The sequence below is a fragment of the Penicillium rubens genome, assembly GCF_028828025.1.
Source record: "Penicillium rubens strain IBT 27055 chromosome Unknown utg000003l_segment0_segment0, whole genome shotgun sequence".
Lineage (NCBI taxonomy): Eukaryota > Fungi > Ascomycota > Eurotiomycetes > Eurotiales > Aspergillaceae > Penicillium > Penicillium rubens.
Window position 1 is genome coordinate 4,255,542 of NW_026890601.1, and position 19,327 is coordinate 4,274,868.

Below are 19,327 nucleotides of genomic sequence, written 5' to 3' on the forward strand. Positions count from 1 at the left end.
CATGCATCGAGGCACGACAATCTAATCCTAATTTCTTATTTACACTAGAATATGTCATCCTCGGATTGGAACCCCAAGTCCCGATCCAGGTCGCCGGTGATTTCGGGCCTTGCCTCGTTAATTGACTGATGACGAGAATGTACTGGGCGAACGTCATCTCTATCATTTAAAGTAAAAGAGAATGGATCGTCATTCGTTTGATCTTGATCCAGTGGAGGCGTTGTCTTTTCAGGCTCGCGAAAGGGTTCTGTGTTACTGTACTGATTTAGATCGGTGTCTTGGAAGAGCTCTTGTGCCCAGTCCACAGTGTCTTGGTCTTGTGGTGGCGGTGAAATATAGGGTTTATCGGTGTTGTTTGGCTTCATTGGATTCGAAGGGGTTTGAGTATCGGGGAAGGAGTCGATGTCGATGGAGAGGAAGTTGAAAGGATTATTGTCTATGTCCCCGAGATCGGTATAATGGTCGAAATCATTGGGAAATAAAGGTGGGGGGTGTTCATGTGTCGTTTCCTTGCTGGAATTTCTTTGATGCATGTTATCTTGCGTAGAAGGGGTTCGTTCTCGTGCCTTGGGCGTCTCGGTTACAGTAACAGGTGGATTTGGTTGGGGTTGAGAGATCGAATTGGCGTTGCTTGGTTTCCTGGTTGCCAAAGATGTAGCAGGAGCATCGAGGTTGTATTCCATGACCTGGAAGAATGTACTGGAGGCACCTGCCTGCATTTTGATGGCGGCCTCAATGTTGGCGAACTCTTGACCGGCGGCTGGATAAATATCCTTAAGACAGTGAAGGACTTCAATGCAACGATGAAAATTGTCGACGCTGCTTTCGCGGACAGCGGGGTCATCGGACATGGTGTTGGTTAAATGCGCCACAGCGGCTGGGAGAATCACAGTGACTCCAGACTGCGGTAGGAATCTTGTCAGGTTGAGGTGATTTAATCCTTGAATAATATGGGTGATCCCAGCAGCAGCATCGTTCATTTTTGTACGGGCAGCGTTACGCCAGTCAGTACGCGATTTGGATTGATCTTTTGAAGCAATCGCCCGAGGCCGGTGAAGTGCGCTGCTGGTAGCATGGTAGAGCATACGTAGCATGGCACCGTGAAGCAGCAGCACATCCTCGCCATCTTGGAAATTCTTCCCCGACTTCGGGACGAATTGTGCATCTTTAGGGACCGCACTGAGCCACGAGTCGAGTTTCTGGCCGCATCGGGCAAATTCAGACTCGGAAGCCTGTCGAGGAACAAGGGTGACTGTAGTCCGGTTGGTAGCTCCAAATTGGCGCTGGGATGGTGTATATTGCGCGAATAATACCCTACCAATACATTGACAAAGTTTCACCTTCTCAATGAACATGGTGGCAAGGCGTTTCTGATGTGACACATCTTGGAGTTGGCGGCAATAGAATTTGGCCACCACATACGGAGAGAAAGGTTCAAAATCGAAGTCATCCAGTTTGAGCATTGGGACACTGCTCGTTCCATCGTTAACCTGGAGCGGGCGGCGCATACCCATGGCGATCAGGCGATCCCGAGAGTAAAGGCACCACCAGAGCCGAGAACGGAGCCTTCGAGTCCGTGTGTCAATTTCACCTGATGCAGGGTCTTTGTTTAAGCCGATTGACTGTGCTTGTGTGTTACAGACTCCAATCCAATCCCAAATGTCTCTCTGTGGGCTGTTCTCAGAATCAGACCAGTATGTCATCAATAGGAGTGTCTGGAGAATCTCAATGCGATCCTCTTCGCAGTCAAGAGAATATAGTAACTATTTATTATGATTTAGTTGAATGATCTCACAGCCGGGTGGAGGAAAACAAACCCTTAGTCGAGTAAAGAACGCATTACGCGCACTTTTCCGAGTCGAGTAGCCCGCAGCCTGCAGATGTTTGAGGTCGACGAACGCCGTACCAACAAACATGACCGCCTGAAATAGGAGGATGCTAACATTTCCCTCTGGGTCATTCTCAGCCACGCATCGTAAGAACTCTTGTAAGTTCAAAACTGGCATGAAACTGTGCACCCATTGGATGTAGCAGCGCAGAAGCTCATCCCGCAATCCACTCTCCGGAAGCGAGAGGGCACCACGGAATCTCAGGAACTCCAAGTCCTCCGGGCCAATGCGAGCCGGTAAGGGTTTCAAGAAACGGGGCTCATCGTCCAGCATCGCCGTGAGCGGGTCAAAGTCCGGGTCTATCAGGTCTTGGACGGCAGATACCATATTTGATAAGGGCAACGAGTGCTGCACACCGGGATTTCCCCGTGTCCGCCATATCCTGGCTGGTTCTGACTCATGTAGCCATGGAGATTGCGGATCGTATCCATGAAGATGGTGGCGCTTAGCCGTCGGCTCCTGAGATTCCAACTTGCGCTTGAGACCGGGGGCTGAAGACATGACCTATCATGCACGATGTGGTCATATGGCCCTGATTGGGAGTACAAACATGTAATTTGGTTACACGCGGACGTCAAAAGGCATAAGCCGTTGGCCAAGGCCGTAGGAAGGCGGTGTTCGGAACTGGGGCAATGTGGGGGCGTTTTGCGGGGTCTTGGCGCCCTGGGGAGATCGCCTTTCCTAATATGTATGGTATATGCATTTGATACTGCCGTATTAAGACAGAATAATGCAATAAAACGATAGTATTAATCTAGTCCGACGCCATCAATGCAAAATCCAGGATTCACAATGACCTTTCCATCAACATGAGAGGATGCGTATCTTAGTAGACTAGGCGAATGGCACACATCGGACCCAGTATCCAAGTTCTAAAACTTCAAAAGCGTCTAATAGCATAATTTGAGAAGCAAGGGAGCAAATGATATCGCTAATATATCTTTCAACCGCAAAACAGTGATGTTGATATGAGCACTGTGCCACTCCAGCCAGCATATTCTGTCTGACCCATCCATGTGTATTTTGCACACTATAGAACTCATTGCACGACTCGAATGGGGTGCACCCTTGCTGACTTCAGTCTCCGAATCGGTCTTATCCCATATATTTCGTCACAGCTCTGAGCCCTTTCCTATAAGGCCAAAAGCGGAAAGGAAAAAAGAAAAGAAAACCCTCGACTGTGGTGTTATTAGCACCACACTAACCAACTGAGTTATGGAACCCGATTTGTTATTTGGGCAAGCCATTAAGCATATCATCAGCTTTAACAACAGGCGCCTTGAAACAGACATGTATACATTGATCTCTACTTGTTGCAGTGCCCACCTATCTAGTGTTGCATCTGATTTTCGAGGACTCTGTTGTCATCAAGCGTGGTATGGTATAGCCTCCTCTAATCCTACATAGGCGCTAGTCGTACCTAGGTGATTACCATGGACCAGAGAAATTGCATCTTACCACCCGGCTGGACATCCAGCAAATGGCAAATTCCTGATATTCATGAATCTCAAAACAAAACACAGCATGTCGGATATCACACGCCCTTCCAATAAAGTATTGTACAAATTATCCAATCGAAAAACTACCACGCGAAAAACTACCGAGCGAAAGATGTCCATGCATCATATGCTTTCCTTTGGCCGACGCCGATATGCTTCCACAGGTTCAAAAGAGGGGTTTCCGAGTTGTATCGTCGGAGGTATAGAAGGCGTGATGATTTTACATACTGGGTAAAGTTAGATGATGTTCATTCGGTTGATTTCGATGAAACACGTTTAGTTGGCTCGACTTACGGAGGAAGGAGGAACTCTCCGAAGCTGGAGTGGAGGAACGCGATACCGGCCTAAAACAAATATTGTCAGCTTCGTCGACCACATTGGGCATTTAATTTGTCGATTAGGCAACACGTACGCCGAAAACCACGAGACTGCGGACAATGGTCTTGTTCTCGGGGTTGGTGGCCTCGTCGTAGAGGGTGCTGACGAAGCCCTTCTGGGGCCGAGAGCCGGAGGGAACGATGCGCTGGTTAGGGGCCATTGTGTATATGATGTGGGGTATGAAGGTAGGACGTTCGTTGATGTTGATGTTGATGTTGGAGTGATGATCGGACGTCGAGAAATCTGCGGCCTCGGAACGCTTGGCGTCACTGCGTCTTTAGCTCCTATCGGCAACCGTATTTCTTTTGCCCGCGCAGTGAAGGACGATGCGACTGCGTCGTCTTGCCTTTCCTTTATATTTTTATTCCATTCACTGCTGCTTTGGACGTCTCAGTTACACAGTCAATCTCATTTGTTACACCACATCACCTTAGAGATTGGTTGTCTTCACATTGTCCACTGAACAAGTGTTTTAGTCGCAGCAACCATGACTAGCGTCGACGAGCTCTTTAAAGTGAGTCCCAAGTGTATCTACTGAATCAAAACCATGGCTGACATGCAAAGAAACCGTCCACCTCAGGGAGTGCTAAGCGCAAGTTTGAGCCCATCCAAGATCCAAGTACGCCCTTTCCCCGCAACCGCGCTGGTCGCAAGTCCTAACCATACCCACAGATGAGGTCTATAAATCAGCAAAACTAGATCCGAGTGGGGATGCGATATCAAAGGGGAAAGCCCCCATGGTGGAGGACGAGATAGACGACGGTGAAGCTGGACCCGAACTCCCTCCAGACTTCGAGGAGGACGTCCCAGACGACGAGGAGGGCCGCTTCTTCGGCGGTGGAATGGAGCGCAAGACAGCCCAAGCAATGGAATACATCGATGAACAGGAGGAAGAGGCTGCGGTATGGGTCTTGTTATACCCGGGATACTTGTCCAGGTGCTGACAGTATGCTCATCTAGCCCGAAAAGTTCGACTCTGCGTGGGTGCGCCGCTTCGCATTGAACTTCGAGAAGAAGATTTCCAAGAATGCCGAACTTCGAGCAAAGTTTGAGAGTGATCCGCAAAAGTGGGTGCATGCCAAACAGTTGTATATACCTGGTACTAATGGTGCTACAGGTTCATGGCTTCCGAGGCGGACCTTGATACTGAAATTAAGGGCCTGTCAATCCTGTCTGAACATTCCGACCTATACGAGGAGTTTGCAAAGATGGGATGCGTTGCTTCCTTGACCTCTCTCTTGTCACATGAAAACGCGGACATCGCAATTGATGTCATCCAGATAATCAGTGAATTGACGGACGAGGACGTGGAGGCAGAGCAAGAACAATGGGATGCTCTTGTGAATGCAATGGTATGTCGAGGCATGGTACATCAGTAACAAGTGCTAAACTATGACTAGATCAAGGCCGACCTCATCGAATTGTTAGCTCAAAATCTCTCCCGACTCGATGAAGGGTCCGAAACAGATCGGGCTGGGGTATACTATGTTTTAGGTGGGTATTTTACTTCTCAAAGGAAAGGAAATAGCTTTGCTAATTGAATACAGGCGTACTGGAAAACCTGGCCTCTCAGACATCACTTGCGGAGAAAATTGGACAGGACGCTGCAATCTTGCCTTGGATTCTGTCACGTATTCAGCAAAAAGAAGCGGTCGTCAGCCAAAACAAGCAATATGCGGCAGAAATACTGGCAATCCTTTTACAGTCTTCCACAAAGAATCGCACGAAGTTTATTGAGCTCGACGGCATCGACATCCTCCTCCAGCTGCTCAGTGCGTACCGCAAACGCGATCCAGCTAAGGACTCTGACGAGGAAGAATATGTGGAGAATATGTTTGACGCCCTGATCTGCCTTGTCGAGGAAGATACAGGGAAAGAGAAGTTCGTGGAGGCTGAAGGGGTTGAGCTTGCACTGATCATGCTCAAGGAAGGCAAGTTCAGTAAACCACGTGCTTTGAGGGTTCTTGACCACGCCTTCGGTGGAATGGGAGGTGCAGCGGCCTGCGAGAGGTTGGTCGAGGCTGCTGGCCTGAAGCCAGTTTTCGGAATGTTCCTGAAGAAGGTAAGTTCACTCCCTCGCATTCAAATTGCAGTCTGCTAATATTCATCCAGCAAGAGGGTCAAAATATTGAACATTTCTTGGGCATCTTTGCCTCTCTTCTCCGTCTTCTGCCTGGTGGTTCTGCTCCCCGTATCCGGACTTTGGCCAAGTTTATGGAGAAGGACTATGCGAGGATCGAGAAGCTTGTCAGCCTCCGACGCGAGTATGCCGCGCGCGTTTTGCCTGTTGAACAAGCCATTGAAAAAGAGCGCAGAACGTTTGACAAAGAGGAGCAAGAACTTATGGCTGGCGAATGGCTATCGCGGAGGCTCGACGCGGGTCTGTTCTCATTACAGGTACGATTCCTCTTCTGCGCTGTGGCAAGGCTCCTTCCTAACTGCTCTAGACAATTGATGTTATTCTGGCGTGGCTTCTTGCCGAAGATGATGGAGCGAAGAGGAAGATTGTCTCACTCCTTGCGGACCGGGATGAAGATTTGTCCCTGATCCGCGGGACCTTGCAAGGTGAGTAACCCGCATCGCTATCCATGGGTAATTTTCGGAGGCTAACTTGAGTAGAACAAATCCAAGGTCTTGGAGAGGATGACCCGGGTCATAAGGACTTGAAGGACATGCTGAACACTCTTTTGCAGTTCGTTTGAACAACGACAGAGTAGTAATGTACATAATATCAATGTTATCAATAAACTCCACCCACAAAGGCTACACCGTGGAGCCAACGTTCAGAGATTCCACCAAGATGTAGTATGCCATTCGGATTGAATATCTTGCTCTCATCGATGTCAATCCCGCCATTCAGCCACCTGCACTTATGCATGCTGACCGCAATATTTGAATTGTGCTACCAGAGAAAGGTGTTGGAAGATTCCCGCCTCGGTACCAATGTCATTTCAACTCCAAACTGAAAGATACCTGTGGTTAAGTGAAATATAATGAGTAAACTCGTGGCATCCAATGATCTCGATGGGAATATGCTTGTGTCATGGTCGTTGTACAGGGTGAGTATTAATGAAGGTGGCGTTTGTCGCCATATATATTATTGTTTGGGTAGATATAAATCCACTTTGCGACGATCCTGCGACCACCCCGACTCAACCCAGTTCGTCAAAATACTTGATTTTTATACTCATTTATTATGATGTCTCCTCCACTATGACCTCAAAGTCATATGTGCTCTGCCATATTTTTGCCTCGCTCACTCAGAACCAGCGCGGCCTCGACCACCATATTGCCAGGGCGGTGGGACTAAAATCACGTGCAACCACCCTATCGAGACTAGCGCCTGGCTGAGAAGTATCCAAACGTCTGGAGATCAGTCCCTTCATCGGAATATTGTCGGGGAGCCTCTCTTTCATCCCCCCCAGTTTGCCAGCCTTGCTTTTTGCATCTGTCTCTGACTTTCTCACTTCTCGACAACCCCCACTTTCAGAAACTGTCAGGCGGGCGTTGCAGCGCGTTGGGCGATTCTCGCGGAGCTGCTCCCACGCCGACGCGCCTTGCGCTTTTCTTGTTTCCATTCCTCCTCACCCCATTATTTAATCGACATCTAAACCCAGTTCGCCGCAATCATGGCAGACTACGACGAGACATACGAGGAGGACTTTTACGATGAGGCGGACGAGGGCATCACCTCCGAGGATTGCTGGACAGTGATTTCGTCCTTTTTTGACTCCAAGGGTCTGGTCTCCCAGCAGTTGGACTCATTCGATGAATTCATTTCCTCAACAATGCAAGAGCTCGTGGAGGAGCAAGGCCAGGTGGTTCTCGACCAGACTCTCCCCCCCTCCGAAGACGAAATCGAGCCGATCGTTGTGCGCCGTTATGAGCTTAAATTTGGCACTGTCATGCTTTCGCGCCCATCCGTTACAGAAGGCGATGGCGCGACCACGATAATGTTGCCCCAGGAAGCTCGTCTACGAAACCTCACCTACGCGTCCCCACTTTACCTCGGCGTCACAAAGAAGATTATGGAAGGTCGTGAAAAGATCGGCAAGCCCACCGACGATGATGATAATGAGGGCGAGAGCGACCCGAAGACCCAAGGCACATACCTCGAATGGGAAACGAAGCAGCTGCCCCAGGAGCAGATGAAGGAGGAAACAGTCTTTATTGGAAAGATGCCTATTATGCTGAAATCTAAATACTGTATCCTCAAGGATCTGAACGAATCGTCACTTTATGCTTGGAACGAGTGCCCTTACGACTCTGGCGGTTACTTCGTCATTAACGGCAGTGAGAAGGTTTTGATCGCACAGGAGCGCAGTGCGGGCAACATCGTCCAAGTCTTCAAGAAGGCACCTCCCAGCCCGACACCATACATTGCTGAAATTCGAAGTGCGGTCGAGAAGGGCTCGCGCATGCTTTCGTCGCTTACTTTGAAGCTTTTCGCCAAGGGTGACAGCGCCAAAGGAGGATTTGGCCCGACTATTCGCTCGACGCTTCCATACGTCAAGGCCGATATTCCAATCGTCGTCGTTTTCCGTGCGCTGGGCGTCGTTTCCGATGAAGATATCCTCAACCACATTTGCTATGACCGCAACGATACCCCCATGCTGGAGATGTTGAAACCGTGTATCGAGGAGGGCTTTGTCATCCAGGACCGTGAAGTTGCCCTGGATTTCATTGCCAAGCGTGGATCGTCACAGTCGAACCTGAACCACGATCGTCGTGTGCGCTACGCCCGGGATATTATGCAGAAGGAATTGCTGCCTCATATTTCGCAGAATGAGGGAAGTGAAACCCGCAAGGCTTTCTTCCTTGGATACATGGTACACCGACTTCTTCAGTGTGCTCTGGGTCGTCGTGATGTCGATGACCGTGACCACTTCGGAAAGAAGCGACTCGATTTGGCTGGTCCGCTTTTGGCAAGTCTTTTCCGAACTCTTTTCACCCGAGTCACGAAGGATCTCCAACGTTACGTCCAGCGATGCGTTGAGACCAATCGAGAAATTTATCTCAACATTGGTATCAAGGCTAGCACATTGACCGGTGGATTGAAGTATGCTCTTGCTACTGGTAACTGGGGCGAGCAGAAGAAGGCGGCTTCCGCCAAGGCTGGTGTGTCCCAGGTGCTGAGTCGTTACACATTTGCCTCCTCCTTGTCTCATCTGCGCCGGACAAACACCCCCATTGGCAGAGATGGAAAGATCGCCAAACCTCGCCAGCTCCACAATACTCACTGGGGTTTGGTCTGCCCGGCCGAGACACCTGAAGGTCAGGCTTGTGGTCTGGTCAAGAACCTTGCATTGATGTGCTACATCACTGTTGGTACACCTGCTGAACCTATCGTGGATTTCATGATTCAGCGGAACATGGAAGTTCTCGAGGAGTTTGAACCCCAAGTGACGCCTAATGCAACAAAGGTGTTTGTCAATGGTGTCTGGGTGGGTATTCACCGGGATCCTTCGCATCTTGTTACTACGATGCAGAATCTGCGTCGACGAAACATGATCTCCCATGAAGTCAGTTTGATTCGTGACATCCGTGAACGGGAGTTCAAGATCTTCACCGATACTGGACGTGTCTGCCGGCCACTCTTCGTTATTGATAATGATCCCAAGAGTGAAAACTCGGGCGGATTGGTCCTTAACAAGGAACACATTCGGAAGCTCGAGGCCGACAAAGACTTGCCAACAGACATGGCACCAGAGGAACGCCGCGAACAGTACTTCGGATGGGATGGCCTGGTGCGTTCAGGAGCAGTTGAGTATGTCGACGCTGAAGAAGAGGAAACTATCATGATTGTCATGACCCCTGAGGATCTTGAGATCTCTCGACAGCTCCAGGCTGGCTACGCTCTGCCAGATGACGAAACCAGCGACCCCAACAAGCGTGTTCGGTCGATTCTCAGCCAGCGTGCTCACACCTGGACGCACTGCGAAATCCACCCTAGTATGATCCTGGGTGTTTGCGCTAGTATTATTCCGTTCCCGGATCATAACCAGTCGCCGCGTAACACCTATCAGTCGGCCATGGGCAAACAAGCCATGGGTGTGTTCTTGACGAACTTTTCACAGCGTATGGAGACCATGGCCAATATTCTCTACTACCCACAAAAGCCTTTGGCCACCACTCGGTCGATGGAGTTCCTGCGTTTCCGAGAGTTGCCCGCCGGTCAGAATGCTATTGTCGCTATTGCAACTTACTCCGGTTACAACCAGGAAGATTCCGTTATCATGAACCAGAGCAGTATCGATCGTGGTCTATTCCGCAGTCTCTTCTACCGTACCTACGCGGATACTGAGAAGATGGTGGGACTGCAAGTTGTTGAGAGATTCGAGAAACCCATGCGGCTTGACACCCTCGGCATGCGCAAGGGTACTTATGATAAGTTGGACGAGGACGGCATCGTCGCTCCCGGTGTGCGTGTCTCCGGAGAAGATATTATCATCGGCAAGACCGCTCCGTTGGCTGCTGATGCAGAGGAGCTCGGTCAGCGCACGAAGGCACACACAAAGATTGATGTGTCAACGCCCCTGCGTAGTACCGAGAACGGTATCGTTGACCAGGTGTTGATCTCCACTGGTAACGACGACTTGAAGTTCGTCAAGGTTCGCATGCGTACTACCAAGGTCCCCCAGATTGGTGACAAGTTCGCTTCTCGTCACGGTCAGAAGGGTACCATTGGTATCACCTACCGACAGGAGGACATGCCTTTCACTCGGGAAGGTGTCGTTCCCGATCTGATTATTAACCCGCACGCCATTCCGTCCCGTATGACCATTGCTCACTTGATCGAGTGTCAGCTCAGCAAGGTTTCGGCTCTTCGTGGATTCGAGGGTGATGCTACTCCTTTCACTGATGTCACTGTCGACTCAGTCTCGCGTCTGCTGCGCGAGCACGGCTACCAGTCGCGTGGATTCGAGGTCATGTTCAACGGCCACACTGGTCGCAAGCTGGTGGCGCAGGTCTTCCTGGGTCCCACCTACTACCAGCGTCTGCGCCACATGGTGGATGACAAGATCCACGCTCGTGCTCGTGGTCCTACTCAGATCCTTACCCGCCAGCCTGTGGAGGGTCGTGCCCGTGACGGTGGTCTCCGTTTCGGAGAGATGGAGCGCGATTGTATGATCGCCCACGGCGCCAGTTCTTTCCTGAAGGAACGTCTCTTTGACGTTTCCGATCCGTTCCGTGTTCATATTTGCGACGATTGCGGCCTGATGACACCAGTTGCGTGAGTTTTCCAATCCCCACTTTATGCCTTTTCGTCGCACAGCAAACTAACTGTCTTTATAGGAAACTGAAGAAGGGTCTTTTCGAGTGCCGCCTTTGCAACAACAAGCACCGTATCTCGCAAGTGCACATCCCCTATGCTGCCAAGCTGTTGTTCCAAGAGCTGGCCTCCATGAACATTGCCGCTCGGATGTTCACCGATCGCTCTGGGGTTTCGGTGCGTTGATTTACGGTTGCTCAATTCTTTCACATTTGTACTTTAATGATCTTGCTGGAAAAATGCGCATCTGCTTGGCCTGTTTCGCGGCGTCTCGGAGGATAGTTGGCCATCGCATTACAATCACCGGCCTTACATATTTGAATTTAAACACTTTATGTGTGGTTTTTTCCATCGAGTCGTAGGCCAGTAATGAACAGTAATTCGAGTTGATGCTCCAACACAGTTTGACATGTATACCTGTTTTTTTGTAATGTGTCTACCTTCCCACGTACCCAGGAATCAACACCCTAGTAGTAGACCCCAGGCGTTGTTTGAGGGTGTCTGTCTATTACAGACGGGGGCTTTTATAGAGCGTTGTATGTAGTGATGGTCTACAAACATAAGAACCTTTCATCTACAGTGCACATGGACACAGGTCATATCTCATTATTCATTGGTATCGCAGAGTAAGACCTAAACCAAAGCATGAACAATTGTCTGTTCACGACATCGGGCGATGTTCTTTGGTTAACGAGATACCGTTTTTCATCTTGGTTCGGCCTCCTTTGGATCCAGGAGGCTCAGGACAGATCTTGTCATCTTATGGCTTGTGCTGGTCAGACCTTGACCGGCTCAAGATAAGCTTGTCGGAGTCCACAGGCTGGATGGGATCCAGGGTGGATGTTGTCCACATCGAGATATTGTCGATGGCTTCTTCTTCTCCTCTTCTTCTCTTCTTCCTCATTCTCCTTCATTTCCTCCTCTCTCACCACACAATCCTCATCCCCGCCCAACCGCAGCACGAAACCAGTCCACCCGCGGCCCGGGCTGTTTTTGGTAAATTTATCGTTTTTCAAAAAATCAAAACAAACGCAATGACCAAGTCTCACCAGACCAGAACATGTCAAGCGCAAGAACAAAAGCAAATACCCTAGCAAGTTCCAGGACCCGAACCTGCTACCAGATATACATCTACCGACGGACAACAATACCCTGACGACGAACAGCATTGCGAGCACGGGAGTACTCCTCATCACTCTCATACTCAGACTCAGAGCAGCTATCATCGGAAGACTCAACGTATCCACAGCGCGAACCACCACAGTCAAGCTTGACACGGTCACCCTTGCGAGTGATACCGTAGCGCTCGCAGCGACAGTGAACAGGCGGGTCACTCATAGACGAAAGCGACGAAGGCGAAGTGGAACCAGACGAGCGCGACGAAAGAGACGACCCGGCAGAGCTGGGCGGGCTATTCGAGTACGAGTACTCATCAGACAGACGGGAGCCGGCGAAGCGACGGGTGAGGTCGTCGACGGTGGGAGCGAAGTCCGCTTCGCGGAGCTGGCGGGAAGCGTAGTGCTTTGTTGGCTTTGGGTGCTGAATCCGCGAGGGGGACAAGGCGCGACCGGTTGCGATGTTTCCGCGGCTGGTCTTTGGTGCGGAGGAGCGGCTGGTTGGCTTGCCGCCGGGAACATCGAGGATGTTGAGCTTGCGGCCGGTTGTTGGCTCCACGGTGTATTCGACGGCGGGGTCGTGCGAGACGTGGTATCCGTCCATCATGTAGTAGTACCAGTAGCGGCCTCCGAGTTGGAGCATGGAGGTCTGGAAGCGGAATTTGCCGACCCAGGCGCCGGGCTTGCCTTCGCTGGAGAGCGGGATTTGGCGTTGGTAGTTGTCCCAGGAGCCGACGAGGTGGACGGTCTTGACGTTGGACGAGGTCCGGAGGGAGAACTTGAGTTGAACGGCGGCCATGATGAATCAAATGTATTCAAAAAAATAAATGGAATTTAAAAAAATTGTCGTACGAGATCAAGATCAAGAGTATCGTATAGTTAGAACAACCTAAAACTGCCGGAGTTTGGGTTGTCACGTTGATTTGGATATTGGACTCTTTGATCTTTGGGGGAACCGGTCCGACAAAGAAGAATAATCGAGCGAGATTATATTAAAGTGAGTTTGTTGTAGATATCTGTTAAACAGCGAAATCAAGTCGACCGGCGACAAGGTAAGCTGTTAATAGTTGTAAAATTCGAGGAAATCCGTAGCAAGGCAAAATCTCTCAAAGAGCACAGCTCGTTTGAGGAAAGGGTAAAAAGATTAGAATAGTATAGAAGATAAACAAAGAAGAAAAAAAAAAAGTCCAGGCAACCAGTGCTCAGGATCACTCGAATAAGGCAGATAAACACAACAAACACTCGCTGAAGAAGAAAAAGAGAAGAAATCCGCCTCGAGGTGGCTATGGCATTCTTTTAAGCAGAACCCATCTGGCAGATCTGGCTGTGGGCGGGTATTCGACGATGTTGGTTGGTTCGATGCAAGTTGCACTGTGATGTGCTGCCCTCACGGCGGTGGCCAATGGCTGCCCGCGATTTGGCGCTGACGCTCGGACCAGAAGAGGAGAGAGTTTTTCTATACGAAAAGGCCATTGTCCAAGCAGATTCAGGCATTTGACTGAAGAAGTTGTCAGCCTCATGAATTATGGAGGGGTGGAGGGAAGGAGGGGTATGTGTTGTCGTGTCTAGACTGTTGAAGTTGAGAGCCTCGGGAGATGAGATTGGACTCTCTCCACTCTCCCACCTTGCTAGGCTGGAGATATATGGGAATACGTGTCTCAGGCCATACTCCGCACAGAGGACACAGGAATTTCAAAGGATCCTGGTGTGCATTCATGTACTCATGTACTGCGTACTCCGTACTCCCCGATATTGGAATATTCCGAGAGACGTCACCCGGCCTTCCTAATTGAAAATGCGCCGAGACCAGGAAGCGGGATGAGGTGCATAAGACCTAGTCAATCAGAGGCAAGCTGACAGGGATGCTGACAGGATATGAACAAGGATAGGGACAAGGGTGAGGTATCGTGCCATGTGGTGAAATGCCGACTTTCCCTTTCCACCTTTCCGACTCGACACGGCACTGCCCAGATGGTTTGGTCTGCCTTTATCTTCTTACCATTCCCCTTTTCGAAGAACAAAGAGAGGCGGAAAAAAGAGTCACTTCAATCTAGGACTTGCGACCGATGGATTCCTTATTGCCCCTGATTGGCTAACTCCTTCCCACAACAAGGTGGGTAAAAATACATAAGGACAATGGGGCAATCGTAAGGTCGTTGGTCTGTCCATGAGTAGTCGAAGCACTAAAGCTGGAAAGAGTCATGTATGCGTCTTGATCCCTGACATTCTGATCCCGACGGGTTCTTTTGTCTAGCCTACCGTGTTAAATAATGGGTTTCCTGTTTTCTCTTGAAATTGAAATTGCAATTGTTCTTTTCTTTCCCGTGTACTTCTTCTAGGCATGGAAAAATCAATCGAGATTGGAAGGGAAGTCCTATGATCCAATTGATGGCCATCTAATATCAGTTATAGGACCCGGCTTACTATGACCTTGGACGCGACGACTATGTAGATAGTGACTTTGCCTCGTGGGTATATCCACCGGGCTCCTATCAATCATTCTAACCTGGTCTTTAGTGAAACAACTTCTCTATCATCATCCATCTACAGGGGAGTGTTTGAGAATGGAAGACGGTATGCATATGTTAAATTCTTCCCAGGCCGGATCAGATATTGACAAGACATCAGGTATCAGACTGTGAGGGAGGGTGCATCTTGGTACGTAACCCCCCATAAACTCAATCATACCCCTTCTAATATTCATCCAGGTGTCCATCTGACGAGCAGCAGTTTGAGAGCTTAGAAGCAGGGTGCGTTTGGCTACCACCAACAATATGCAAGCTAACTCGGCCAGTCATCTACTCTGCGTACTTCTGGACGCTAATACCGACAACCCACTCTTCCATGCACCAGTAAAAGACCCTAAGGTATACGCCCAAAAGTTAAATAGATATGAAAGTCTCCGCTAACAAAATAAAAGCAAATCCTGGACATTGGCACAGGCCGAGGCACTTGGGCCAAGTAAGAGCAAACTCCTTCTTAAGCCAGCACCAACTGACAAAATACAGCGATGTATCCGACATGTTCCCAAATGGTAAGTACATATATCTACAGAGGCATACCCCGAACATTGAACTAACCAATCGAGCAACCGTTAGAGGCGTAGACCTCTTCCCCCAACCAGTAAACTGGCTCCCCCCAAACTGCATCATGGAAGTCGACGACATCCTCCAGGAATGGACTTGGCGCCATCCCTTCGACCTAATCCACATGCGCCAGCTAATAGGCGCCTTCACGCCCGTAGAATGGGACAGTCTATTTACGCAGTGTTATAAGTGAGCCTTTCGACCCCCCCCCCCCACCCTCCTCCTAAACCAAAATAACATAAAGTACCAGGAACCTAAGCCCAGGCGGCTGGATAGAACAAATAGAAGGCGATCCACGAATCCACTGCTCAGATTCCAGCGTGTCGACAGACTCAAGTATGGTCCAGTTTACGGAAGCCGTGTTCCGCGCCGGACAGAACTGGAATCATCCTCTCGATACGCCGGATACGATGCGCGCCGCGATGGAAAAGGCCGGGTTTGTCGATACCCAGGAGAAGACGTATAGATGGCCTGTTGGGCCGTGGGCGCGAGACCCTACGCTGAAAGAAGCGGGGAGGTTGCATTACCATCAGTGGACTGCGGGGATGGAGGGCTGGGGCTTGTATCGTTCCCAGGCCGTGGACGAAGGAGGAGGTGTTGGTTTTGTTGGCGAAGGAGTTGCAGGATCCGCATGTTCATATATGGCAGTATGCGTGAGTTTCCCTTTTCCCTTTATTCTTTTTTTTTCTTCTTCTTTTCTTTGATTATTTGATGGAGTGGGATGGCTGATGTTTTACAGGAGGCGGGTTTGGGGTAGGAAGCCTACGCAAGAGGAAGTGGAGGGCAAGATGAAGAGGGAGATTGTTAAGGACTCGGGGGTATAGTCTTGGCTATACCTAGGTACTTGTTTACCTGGGTTAATAATTTGGAAGGATACAAAACACTAAGTGGGCACAATCCCATCCGAGAATTCACTCATGCCCTAGTCATGTCCTCTCATGAAACTGTGGTGCAGAAGTAACCAAAGTGGATGAACCAAACCGAACCAGAATTTGAGAGTGTCATTCAGTTTGTACAATATGTCAGTCACTCGCTCATCGGATAATTCGAGTAGAGACACGATGTCGAAGGAGGATTGATGGGTACTTTTCACAACAATCGTACTGATATGGGCCATGGGGAGTCTCAACTAGGGCCCAATTCAAACTTTTAGACTTTCAGAAATCTCTACAAATAGAGAGACCGCCTACCACCCCTTACAGACCTTTGGCGACAAGCCGCATATCTGAAGCCATCCACGAAGCCTAAATAGGCAATTCTCCAAAGGAGACCTGTAAGCTTCGCTAGACCAAGGTCCCGAAACAATTTCTGATGTATGAGTATAAGGATTTGCATTTCAGATATCAGCTCTTCATTTCGCGAAGCATCAAATAAGGCGGACAATCGGTTCGTAAGGTCTGAACTGTTCCCGTCCTCGTCCTCGGTGGTCCTGAATCCAGAGGCAGCAAAAGCAGAGCCGAAATTCCCTCGGAACTTCTCCATTTCTCGGAGAAAGCTCCTTAGCTCCGAGAGGTTCTTGGTTATACCAAGGAAGGTCTCTTCTGCTCGTCGGCCTAGTTGCCCCTGTAGACCTTCATTCACCAAGTCGCAGAGGCGGGCATACTCCTCATTGTGCTCAATGCCGCAAATCTCGTCTTCCACGGACGCAATCTTGGATTTGATCGCGTTAGGGCTAGGATGTTTAACTTGGAGGCGCGTCCGCAGGTTATCCGCTGGTACAATGCCCTCCTTCCGCCACACACGCACCCTAGCGAGGAAATCAGGGTCCAACACTTTCTCACTAGGGCTTACACAGTGGAAGCATGTTAAACCCACAGTTATATAGTCGGCCTTCCCGGGCATCTTCAACTCGAGAAGCCCACCCAAGGTTCCCGAATTGTAGGCACTTTTGAGGGCTAGGCTTTCGCCAAGCATGCATGGCACCTGTAAGGCTCGACGATCAAGTTCCTTGCCTATCAAGTCGTATACCCCCGGACAAGCCTTCCAGATACTCTTGCACGGACGCAATCTTGACTTTGATTGCGTTTGGGCTGGGGTGTTCGACTTGAAGGCGCGTCCGCAGATTATCCTCTGGTGTAATGCCTTCGTCCCGCCACGCACGCACCCTGACGAAGAACTCAGGATCCAACCCTTTCTCAGGAAGGTCTGTCCCGTGCGTCGGCCCAATTGGCCTTGTAAACATTGTCATCATCCGGTTTGACGCCATTTCCGCGCCACTGCTGAACCCTCGTGACGAGGCCAGGACGCAGATCTTTCTCTGGTTGCCATGGCCTGTCCACCTTTAACTACCATGAGTCACTACACCATTATGAATAGGCTGCGTCTCTCCTGGGCGCTCTTGGAGGTAGAATGTCACAGAAATTGACATGGGGCTCTGTGGCTTTTGCCTCGTGTTTGAGCACTGTGACCTGTAGTCGCGTTGATGGGGGTTCTTTGCCCATATTCTTCAAAGTCGCTCGCTTTTGCGGGAAGGTGTGGTAGTGCCAGGCGCTGGGGCCTTTGGCTGATCGTTTTGTGGTTGCCCTCCCCAAACAAGCGAGTGCCCAGGTGGTCCTCGAGGGTTCGGTACACCCCACTTTCTCTGCATTGGCGTTGAGTAGGAAAACTTGCTTGGTCGATTCGGATATCTGTCTTGACCGGCAATACCTGCGTTGGTCGTTGAGTAAGATAAGAATGAAAATTAAGGAAAAGCAGAAGGATGAGCGTAGTCACATAACATACTGTCCCTTACCCAAGTATCAAGAATACAGAACAGCTCCCAGTTCAGACGATATAGTGGTACATTTCATCGAGCTATCATCGAAGAGCTAGGACCTGGAAGTAAAATTAGCTGTATGCTGCGGGATATGGTATTGCTTGCATATCCTGACCGGGCGAGATCCAAAGCCGGGCAGTACTCCGAGCTTTTACCCATAGGCCAAAAGGCCATAGCTAAAGTGAGTTCTGAACTCAGTTTAACTGCTGTGGTAAATATATATAGGTGTCTCCACAACCATGTCTGCCAACACATGTGGGATCACAACGGCAGCGATGGTAGTTGATGCCTAGAACATCATCGATGATAAAAGCTGAGAAGAAGCTGTCTGATAGCCTCCTGAGAAGTCGAAGACGAAGAGCAGACAGTGTACATACCTATCCACAAAGGAGTGGTGAAAGGAAGCAAGAAGTGCAGAGATGAGTGGTGAAGTGAAAGAGCTGGAAATAAAACAATGCTAAATATAGGAGGGGTAGTGTCTTAGGTGTTAAAGCCTTTGTTTGTTGCCAAACAACAATTTCCTGCCTAGGTGCATAGTCAAGCTGGAATGCCAGTACCATGTACTTTATCGAACGGAAGTAAAGGTCAATAGAAGGAAAATCAATACCGAAACTAAGCAGCTTCCACAATGATGGGCATGATACTAACAACAAGGATAGTTCATGGGTCAAATTCCAAGGGAAATTTAGTCAAACTTGTTGGATACAAAAAGAGCCCATGTCTACATATGTAAAAGCTCCGCGTGAAAGATTTAAAAATAGGTAGGATCACAAATTGGCCTAATAGACTATGGCTTTAGAGCAATAAGTGTCCCTCTAACCAAGTGTGTATACCAGATGCTGAAATAACCTGGTTTATTTTGAGTACTTGGCTTGATTCAAAGCGCGCATGCTTATTCTAAAGAAAATGGAGTTTCATTAAACTCATGGTCCCAAATGCGGATCTTCGGCTTATGTGTGGTAGCGTTTTTCGGCCTAAGGAAACTCCGAATTAGATGCGGATTGGGTATGATTATGCCTTCCAGAGTGTGGAAGTTCATCTATGTATGACAGAGGGGTTCTTAGCCGTAAACATTTTGCGAGAAAACATGTCTTTTGGAAGCCTGAAGCTATCTAATCTCCGCAATGCACAGCTATAAATCTATCCTCTTCAGTACGCTAATGGAACCCCGTGGTTGTTCATGAAGAGCAGTCCCAGATCTCCCGGCTTGACCACCTGCAGTTTCTGTAGAAAATCTCCAAGGGACAAATTTTGCCTACTCATGTCTACCTGAAGGGTGCCGGTCTCAGCAATAGGTTGTTCTGTGGTATTATACAGACATGACTACATCCT

The 19,327-nt window shown here is 49.4% G+C and overlaps 7 protein-coding genes across 7 annotated transcripts; 3 read left to right on the forward strand and 4 right to left on the reverse strand.

Annotated features, from left to right (window-relative positions):
- Positions 1-44: 44 nt before the first annotated feature.
- On the reverse strand, positions 45-2,390 carry N7525_007833 (transcription factor domain-containing protein; the record flags this gene model as incomplete). Its single annotated transcript, XM_002568245.2, has 2 exons — positions 45-1,763; positions 1,818-2,390. The coding sequence occupies 2 exons, from the start codon at positions 2,388-2,390 to the stop codon at positions 45-47; spliced, it is 2,292 nt and encodes a 763-aa protein (XP_002568291.2).
- Positions 2,391-3,486: 1,096 nt separating this feature from the next.
- N7525_007834 (uncharacterized protein) lies at positions 3,487-3,926 on the reverse strand (the record flags this gene model as incomplete). Its single annotated transcript, XM_061214219.1, has 3 exons — positions 3,487-3,615; positions 3,683-3,751; positions 3,801-3,926. The coding sequence occupies 3 exons, from the start codon at positions 3,924-3,926 to the stop codon at positions 3,487-3,489; spliced, it is 324 nt and encodes a 107-aa protein (XP_061068650.1).
- A 327-nt stretch (positions 3,927-4,253) lies between these two features.
- Positions 4,254-6,468, forward strand: N7525_007835 (beta-catenin-like protein 1; the record flags this gene model as incomplete). The annotated part of the gene is made up of 10 exons (XM_002568247.2): positions 4,254-4,280; positions 4,331-4,385; positions 4,439-4,668; positions 4,727-4,833; positions 4,884-5,118; positions 5,167-5,260; positions 5,314-5,828; positions 5,879-6,163; positions 6,214-6,331; positions 6,386-6,468. The coding sequence occupies 10 exons, from the start codon at positions 4,254-4,256 to the stop codon at positions 6,466-6,468; spliced, it is 1,749 nt and encodes a 582-aa protein (XP_002568293.2).
- Positions 6,469-7,395: 927 nt separating this feature from the next.
- N7525_007836 (DNA-directed RNA polymerase II subunit RPB2) lies at positions 7,396-11,225 on the forward strand (the record flags this gene model as incomplete). The annotated part of the gene is made up of 2 exons (XM_002568249.1): positions 7,396-11,000; positions 11,063-11,225. 2 exons carry the CDS (start codon positions 7,396-7,398, stop codon positions 11,223-11,225), a joined length of 3,768 nt encoding a protein of 1,255 aa, XP_002568295.1.
- Positions 11,226-12,170: 945 nt separating this feature from the next.
- Positions 12,171-12,953, reverse strand: esdC (GTP-binding protein EsdC; the record flags this gene model as incomplete). Its single annotated transcript, XM_002568250.1, has 1 exon — positions 12,171-12,953. The coding sequence occupies one exon, from the start codon at positions 12,951-12,953 to the stop codon at positions 12,171-12,173; it is 783 nt and encodes a 260-aa protein (XP_002568296.1).
- Positions 12,954-14,566: 1,613 nt separating this feature from the next.
- N7525_007838 (class I SAM-dependent methyltransferase) lies at positions 14,567-16,064 on the forward strand (the record flags this gene model as incomplete). Its single annotated transcript, XM_061214220.1, has 8 exons — positions 14,567-14,622; positions 14,672-14,728; positions 14,863-14,904; positions 14,949-15,021; positions 15,075-15,115; positions 15,253-15,429; positions 15,491-15,873; positions 15,958-16,064. Coding segments are annotated over 8 exons (936 nt in total), but the record flags the coding sequence as incomplete, so codon positions are not given.
- Positions 16,065-16,274: 210 nt separating this feature from the next.
- Positions 16,275-17,422, reverse strand: N7525_007839 (uncharacterized protein; the record flags this gene model as incomplete). The annotated part of the gene is given in 3 exon segments (XM_061214221.1): positions 16,275-16,369; positions 16,644-17,192; positions 17,209-17,422. The coding sequence occupies 3 exon segments, from the start codon at positions 17,420-17,422 to the stop codon at positions 16,275-16,277; spliced, it is 858 nt and encodes a 285-aa protein (XP_061068652.1).
- Positions 17,423-19,327: the final 1,905 nt, after the last annotated feature.